Consider the following 8710-nt stretch of genomic DNA (forward strand, 5'->3'; position numbering starts at 1 on the left):
TTCGAGACAGGAGGCGTCGACTTCGAGACAGGAGGCGTCGACTTTGAGACAGTAGGCATCGACTTCTGGCCTGGGGGCGTCGACTTTGAGACAGGAGGCGTCGACTTCGAGACAGGAGGCGTCGATCCTTGGCTTGGAGGCGTCGACTCTTGGACTGGAGACGTCGACTACTGGTCTGGAGGCGCTGGACTGGGCGGAGCCTCTTGGACAGGCTGGGCTGGGAGCGGAGCCTCTTGGATGGGCTGGACCGGAGCCTCTTGGAAGGGCTGGACCGGAGCCTCTTGGAAGGGCTGGACCGGAGCCTCTTGGAAGAGCTGGACCGGAGCCTCTTGGAAGAGCTGGACCGGAGCCTCTTGGAAGGGCTGGACCGGATGCGGTGCGTCCTCTGGGACCACCGCGGAGACAGGGTGCGATGCGTCCTCTGGGACCACCGCGGAGACAGGGTGCGATGCGTCCTATGGGACCACCGCCGAGTCAGGGTGCGATGCGTCCTCTGGGACCACCGCGGAGACAGAGTGCGATGCGTCCTCTGGGACCACCGCCGAGACAGGTTGCGATGCGTCCTCTGGGACCACCACCGAGACAGGGTGCGATGCGTCCTCCGGGACCACCGCCGAGACAGGATGCGAAGCGTCCTCCGGGACCACCGCCGGAGCAGGATGCAATGCGTCCTCCGGGACCACCGCCGGAGCAGGATGCGATGCGTCCTCCGGGACCACCGCCGGAGCAGGATGCGATGCGTCCTCCGGGACCACAGCCGGAGCAGGATGCGATGCGTCCTCCGGGACCACCGCCGGAGCAGGATGCGATGCGTCCTCTGGGACCACCGCCGGAGCAGGATGCGATGCGTCCACCGGGACCACCGCCGAAGCAGGATGCGATCCGTCCACCGGGACCACCGCCGAAGCAGGATGCGATGCGTCCACCGGGACCACCGCTGGAGCAGGATGCGATGCTTCCACCGGGACCACCGCTGGAGCAGGATGCGATGTGTCCTCCGGGACCACCGCTGGAGCAGGATGCGATGCATCCTCCGGGACCACCGCTGGAGCAGGTGTGTGACGTCTATGGCGGGTGCGTCTCCTCGGAGGTGCGGGGATGGCGTCGGCAGGAGCAGAGGGAGATGGAGTGTGGCAGTCCCCAGGAGATGGGGAGGTGGCGCTGATCGGACCAGGCAAAGGTGTGGAGATTTGGTACAGTGGAGTAATGGGGATGCTGATGGCTGGCGGTGCTATGGGGCCGAAGTTTGCCAGCAGCTTCTTGACGAACGGCCAAAATGACACCTATTCGATGGGGTGGTAGGCGAAATAACGGGTGGCCCACTGCATGACTTCGCCTCCCAGGCAGAGCACCAGGAAGGAGACCTTATTGAACTCTGAAGAGTTCAAGTCCAAGCAGCTGACAACATCTTGAATAAATGTCCAACATTTCTCTGGCTCACCATAATAGCGGTGCATCTGGGTAATCCGCTGGGTCCTGGGTGGTTGGTCCGTTCTACCACGTTATGGAGGATGGTTCGGACCCAAAATGCAGATACCCAGGATGATACGAGGCAGGAGTAGATAAAGAAAAATCCTTTTATTTTAGGATGAACCCAAAACGAACATAAAAAACAAAAAGGGGCAGGAAGCCAAAGTCCAAAAATGCAGGGGATGATCAGGAGATCCAAAAACACTAAAGCAACGAGCTGGACTGACAGAATAAGCCACACTGACAGCAACAATGGACCGACAAGAACAGTGAGACAAAGAGAGGCTTTATACACTGGGGCTGGAGTGATGGGAGACGAGGAGCAGGTGTGTGGGGAACTGGCTCAGGTGAAAGCACTGATGAGGAGAGGAGCAGAGCTGGACACCGGACCTGACTGGGAAGGACACACACACACACACACACACACACACACTGAGCTGGGGGCAAAAAGGCTGGAGCTACAAGAAAAGACACATAAATGAGATGTAGACAAAGGACACATGAGGGTGCTATGAAACACAAAAGGAGAACCTGGAGTGGGAACTGGAGGGGCTGGGGAACAAAGGGACACAGAACATGACAGGTATAAAGGAATGCCTTGTGAGTTCATCTCTGTGGGGAAAAGCTCTGGTGCTCCTGTTTCAGGAACAAGAAGTTAGTTGGAGAAGAAAATGGCAGGATTTGAAGATGTACTCTGTATCATTTACTGATATGCTGACATCTTGCCTCTGATCAGCTGGTTTTTCTACATTTAAAGCAAGACAAGACTGAAGTTCTCATCTTTGGACCCTAAATTCAGAAAAGGAAATTGCTTAGCCAATCGCCTGACCTGAATGGCATTACATTAATCTCCGAGAGCAAAGTAAAGAACCTTGGTGTTATCTTTGACCAGAACATGTCATTCAAATCCCACGTTAAACAGGTTTGCAGGATTTCCTTTTTCCACCTTCGGAATATTGCTAAGATTGGAAGCATCGTTTCCAGGAGTGATGCTGAAAAACTAGTTCATGCATTTATTACATCAAGACTGGATTACTGTCATTCATTACTCTCAGGAAGTCCACAGAATGTAGTTAAAAGTCTTCAGCTTGTCCAAAATGCTGCAGCTAGAGTTCTGATGAGAATTAAAAAGAGAGATCATATCTCTCCTGTCTTAGCTTCCCTACATTGGCTACCTGTTAAATTCAGAATAGATTTTAAGATCCTTCTTCTCACATATAAAGCTCTTAATAATCAAGCTCCATCATACATCAGTGATCTGATTGTTCCATATGTTCCTAACCGAGCACTTCGCTCTCAGACTGCAGGTTTACTGGTGGTTCCCAGAATGTCTAAAATTAGGATGGGAGGAAGATCTTTTAGTTATCAGGCTCCTCTCCTGTGGAACCAGCTGCCAGCTTTAGTCCGTGAGGCAGACACTTTGTCTACTTTTAAGAATAGGCTTAAAACATTTTTATTTGATAGGGCCTATGGTTAAAATCTGATGTTAGCCTAAATCTGGACAAGTGGGGGAGTAGAGGGAGGTGGAGTGTACAGTCGGTAAAGATGGCTTTCCCTCGCCCTGCCTCCAACATGCCTCCATCTAAAAGTCTAGGTTATCCAGACTTAGCTCTGTGGTTATGCTGCTATAGGCTTAGACTGCTGGAAGACATGCTGACCACTTCTCACACTCTACTGCTTTCTTCTACAATCTGCTCTTTAACTGTATTATTTCCTGCTATTTCAGCTGTTAACTTTATTTTCTCTGTAAGTGTTTTTCTCCCCAGAAGAAGGTACAATGATGTTCTCCCGAGCTGTGGTGGCCTCATGGAGGGGGCCATCGTCTAGCACACTGCTGCTAACCACTTAAACATTCTGCCTCACCTGACAACTTTTGGGTTTCCTTGATGTTGAATGTGCTACTACTAGTTTATCCGTTTAATTATAGATCCACTAGGATAAATACAATAAAGTTGATCTCTCACCAAGTAGAATATTTACTAAGAAATCACAATATAACTATAGACACATTACTTGGTATATATGCTGTGTGTGAGTGCGTGCGTGTGTTCTGTCCCTTCGATGGTGGATGGCTGCTTATACTGAGCCGGGATTCTCTGGAGGTTTCTTCCTGTTAAAAGGGAGTTTTCCTCTCCACTGTCGCTTAATGCTTGCTTAGTATGAGGATTGCTGTAAAGACACTGTCACTATTCAGTGACGTGTGTGTGTGTGTGTGTGTGTGTGTGTGTGTGTGTGTGTGTGTGTGTGTGTGTGTGTGTGTGTGTGTGTGTGTGTGTGTGTGTGTGTGTTAGCCAATGTGAGGGACTTCACTCCTCCCTTGTGGATGGGTGGTGGCCACGTCGGGGTGACGGTACCAGTTGGGTTGCATGCCTGGAGTGCTTCACTTTACGTCTGATCGGTTGCAAGAGTGTCTGGGGTGATTTTGGTTTTGTTTTTCATTAGTTTGGAGTTCTGTCTCCCCGTAGGGATTCGGCACCTCCTCAGTAGCCTCAGCCTGCCCTCTTTTTATAATTATTTTCTTGCCACTTTGGCCTCTTAATAAGTAGTTTTTAGCATTTTTAGTAGTTTTTATTATTTGTTTGTGAATAAACTTGTTTCCGTTGTGGAACCCAGTCTCAAGCTCCTTTCTCATAAGAGTGGACCTATGTGTCTTAATACTTGTCCTTGGATATCAAGGTGGCATTGTTGTTTTTACTGTAAGAACATTAACACTCCCAAAGCATACGTCACTAAGCAGACCGCTAACCAAAGCAAAGCGGAAAAGATAAAACATTTATTTTTATTGACTCAACTCATCTTCCTCAAAGAGGAAGCTTCATTTTGAAAACCCTCGCTTTTGCGTCAGACTCCAGCTGCGGGTCTCCTTTTCCCGTCTTCCAGCTAAACAGCTGATCTGTTTGCTGGTCATTCATCCTTCTCCTCCTTTATAAACAAGAGCCCACTAAACTACAGAAAAGTAACAATCTGTCAAAGATCGCTGCAATACCTGAAGTTCACACCTGCTGTCACAGAGCGTCCTCTGTCTGCTCTGCAGCAAAACGCTACTGAACCATCCTTATCAGTTAACTGTGTGAAATAGCCACCAACAGCAAAGGGATCTCATGTTTTTGTGTTTTATTTTTTATGTTCATGAGCTCATCTCCTCTCAGCTCTCACAGAATCACGGTTTTTTACAATTTATTTGGTGGTCTAAAATGCTGTTTCATTATTTTAGTACAACTGTGGTTTAACTTTGGCTGTTAAAGAAATAAGAACTAGTGTGTAGTTTATAATCTGCATTTTAAACATAAATTGTGACCGAAGCTCAGAGACGCGGAGTCTTGCTGCTGCGGCGTCCCAAAGGTGTGTTTTCATTGGTCGGTTGCAGACAGGAGTCGTAGATTTTCAAGCAGTGATTGAAGACTTTTTTAGGCTGATTTGATCGTCGGACGGCTCAAAAAGTTGTCGCAGAGCCAGTCACATTGTCCGTTCACAGTATGGTGCACAGATATGCAAATCACCCTGACGTTGACCGTTTTTGTCACGATTCTGCTCAGAATGAGGAACTTGGCAAAGACGGCCAAAATCGCAGTGTGATCCCGGCATAAGGCTGTTCTGTGGCTCTTAAAAGAGTCGCTTCGTCTATAATCACCCGCAAGCATTGCAGAGAGGCTTTGACCTTGAGGTCAAAAGATAGGATGGTCTTAAAATTCTTGTTCACCGGTTTGGCCAAACCGGGAGTCAGCTAGAAACTGAATTAGATCCGGAAGCAATTCTGTTTTATCACCTGCCTTACTTATATACTTGTACAACTCAGAATATGACACGACTGAAGGCATTACCCAAAATACCTCAGAAGCTCACGCCTTCCCTCAGATACTAACCGGTTTATTCTCAGTGTGAAATGGAAAGGTATTTAACACTTGTGTGAAGTGTATGTTAAACATTAATAATAACCTTATTATAATGTGTATGAGTCAGGGGCGTGTCCAGGGGGTGGCCTGGGGTAGCACATGCCACCCTTGGAATCTGATTGGCCAGCCCAGCTGCCAACACACTAATTTCTTTAAATAGGCTTTTCATTGTCCACAAAAGGCTTGGGGGTTAAAAACAAAAAAAGCATAACCATTGGTAGGGATGGGTACCTTTGGCATTTGAATCGATCCGGTACTAATTCCCGGTACCTACGAATCGATACCGGTACTTAACGGTACCAATTTTCGATACTTTTGAGTGTTTAATATTTTAATTCTCTTTTATAATTAAATATATATTTTTCTCAATATATAACAATATTTGATAAATATCACGATAAATAACATACAACTGTTTGTATTTTAACATCGTCCTTGTAGTTTTATAAGCTGATAATTAAACTGAAGCAAACATCTTTACTGTGAACTAAATTTACTGTGTATCTTCATTCCTTTTGCCGTCATTTTTCATTTGATTTTTCCTACTGGGAAGTTAGAATTTCCGAGGAGAAAGCGAACGCACCATTAGCTGATAACAACGGTGGCAATGGAAGCTAACATATCAAGCTAACGTTATCTTAAACAGTTTATTTAGCTGCTGGAGCAGATTAAAACGATGATGCCTCAAACTTAGATCGTTGTCGCTGGTTTCATCTTCACCCAATCACCCGTCGCATTTAGTAAAGTGAAGCCAAACTTTAGAGCGCGTTCATGTTCTTCTAATCAGGAATTCGGAGTTCCGAGGAGAAAGCGAACGCACCATTAGCGAAACGGAAGCTAACATATCAAGCTAATTATATTTACCTACCGGAGCAGATTAAGATGAGGATGTCTCACTTAGATCGTTGTCGCTGGTTTCATCTTCACCCAGTTACCCATCACATTTAGTGAAGTGGACCCACGCGTTAGCGTGCGTTCTTTCTACCACGCTGCTCTGTTTACAACTGGCTCGCAGCAAGCGACGACATAACGCTCTTGTGCATGCGCAGCTGTCTTGGCAAGTTCTCGTTATGAAGGACGGGTACCGAAATGAGGCACCGTTTGAAATGACGTGAATCGGTGCTCAGTCGGTACTATGGAATTCGGTCGGTACCTTAAAAAGTACCGAATTCGCTACCCTTCCTTATCAGACACTCTACTACTAGGGCACTAAGCTGATTATCTATATTCTTTTGACACCTTATTTATACCAGCCCCCATTATAGCCTACCTGACCTTATTATTTCCCTCAGAAAAAAAGAAGCATATTCCTATACAAAAACGAAACCTGCAGTTTGAATTCTGGGTATGATTAATAAAAAATGTTTCTAAAGAGCTTATGTTTTATTTGCATACATGTTTGTTTACATGTCTGGTCTCTACAGGACAACAACGCTCTTGCTGTTGTTCTCAGCATGATAGGAAAGTTTGCTGTGGCGATTGCCTTTGGTCTCATCTACCTGTACACCTGCGAGCTTTACCCAACTATCATCAGGTGAGATGCAGTCAGAACATATCAGAAGAAGTCTGATCTGTGTTTTCTATATCAAATTTTGTACAAATACATTCTAAAACAAAACTTTTCAAGCGTATAAATCGGATTATTGATGCTGTTTATGTTTTGTTTTTTACCCTATTTTGATCAAATCGCTGATGTGGATCGCACGTTTTCCTCCCTCAGGTCTCTGGCTGTGGGCAGTGGCAGTATGATGTGTCGTGTCGGCAGTGTGGTGGCTCCTTTCTGCGTGTATCTAGCAGATGTCTGGATCTATCTACCTCAGGTACACAAGCTCGCTGTTTCTTTCTTGTAAACTTTTCACATCAGTGCACATTGTTCAGCAAATTGTCACCAGATTATTCTGGGGGACAAAAGGATGAAATATCTTTTGATTATTTACAGGGAGACAAAGCAGTTTTGGCTTGCTTTTAGCACCCCCTAGTGTCCGCTATTGAAATCAGTAGTGAAAATCTTCTTGCTGTGTCTTTTAACCCTCCCAGGATCAAATTAAGTTTTGATAAAAGGACGAACGACTAAGTTCTTCAGGGGTACTTCTCAGTTAAAAAATGCTCATGAAATACGTGTGTGGAGTAACCAGGTAGGTACTTTTTAACGTAGCAAATGTGTAACGCCTGCCTCCAGAGGGTTAAACGTCTTAATCTAACAGCTGAAATGTCTCCTCAGCCTTCATTAAATTCTGCGGGAGCGTTCCATCACTAAATTAAACAAATCAGCTGTGTTCACGATCGAAAACATGCAGGAAATGTGCTGGAAGCAGACTGCAGTGCTGGCATGTCAGCTCCACTTTACGAAGTCCAACAGGGACCAGATCGGCACTCTGAAGTTGCAAGTGCGGTATTCTGGCCACAGAGGGCTGTGGGGTCTGAGTGACATTTCATTAACCCAGAAAAGGGTAGTTTTGGCACATAGTGGCAGAAGAAAGTGATTTAAAAATATGAAAAATTTGCATAGCATGCCTGTAACCATTCACTTTTGCATGTTAGCGTTTTGAGGCTTCGTACAGAACAAAAACAAGAATACACAATCTGTCCTTAAATTAGACATGCAAATGTAACATCTGTTCTGCGACACTAACATGGTTACCTTAGAGAACATGTTTTTCTTCATTGATCAATGTGTCCATGCAGCTAATTGTGGGAATCCTGGCCTTCATTATTGGAGTTCTGACCTTGCTGTTACCCGAAACGCTGGGCAAACCTCTAACCACCACCCTAGAGGAAGCTGAATCTCTTGGATGCAAGAAGAAGTCCAAGAAAGGTGCAGAGGGTGGAATGGAGCTGAACCAGAGCGAAGCAGCTAAGGTCTGAGCATATGTCCTGCAGGAAAAACAAAAACTGTTTGGAAAATAAGAGACAACCATGAGAGGAGACGTGAGCATCAATTTATTGGATTGTTGTTTGATCAACAGTTGAAAAAGGATTCTGAGAAATCATATAAACCCTTCTTACACACACCAGTCCTGGTGCCTTACAATTTTAATAATACTGTGTGCTACATGTGTACTATTTATAGGTGTTGACATGAAACATTCATTTAGCTCTATTATTAATGTAAAGTGCTTCTTTAATTTAAGTTAACATTTCAAAAAGTTTAATCTCAGGGCAAATTAACACACCACTATAAATCTATCATGCCTAAAAGGATTCAAACGTATCAGTCTCAGAATTTTGAGAGATGGAATGGTTTTACCTTGGACTGTAAGCATGGACATGTTTTGAATATGTGTGCAAAGTTTGAGTTTCAGTGTAAAAGTACATCACCACCAAGAGGACATCTCCAGACATTCGGA

General features: G+C 45.6%; 1 protein-coding gene across 1 annotated transcript; it reads left to right on the forward strand.

Annotated features, from left to right (window-relative positions):
- The first annotated feature begins 6653 nt into the window (after positions 1 to 6653).
- LOC107396953 (solute carrier family 22 member 16-like) lies at positions 6654 to 8379 on the forward strand. The gene is made up of 3 exons (XM_015976804.3): positions 6654 to 6897; positions 7084 to 7183; positions 8049 to 8379. The coding sequence occupies exons 1-3, from the start codon at positions 6725 to 6727 to the stop codon at positions 8226 to 8228; spliced, it is 453 nt and encodes a 150-aa protein (XP_015832290.3). The 5' UTR covers positions 6654 to 6724; the 3' UTR covers positions 8229 to 8379.
- Positions 8380 to 8710: the final 331 nt, after the last annotated feature.

This window comes from Nothobranchius furzeri, chromosome 16 (assembly GCF_043380555.1).
Source record: "Nothobranchius furzeri strain GRZ-AD chromosome 16, NfurGRZ-RIMD1, whole genome shotgun sequence".
Lineage (NCBI taxonomy): Eukaryota > Metazoa > Chordata > Actinopteri > Cyprinodontiformes > Nothobranchiidae > Nothobranchius > Nothobranchius furzeri.

Coding starts and splice junctions, on each gene's coding strand:
- LOC107396953 (XM_015976804.3), top strand. CDS start 6,725: ATGTTTCTAAAGAGCTTATGTTTTATTTGCATACATGTTTGTTTACAT. Junction 6,898..7,083: donor CTTTACCCAACTATCATCAG/GTGAGATGCAGT, acceptor TTCCTCCCTCAG/GTCTCTGGCTGTGGGCAGTG. Junction 7,184..8,048: donor TCTGGATCTATCTACCTCAG/GTACACAAGCTC, acceptor GTGTCCATGCAG/CTAATTGTGGGAATCCTGGC.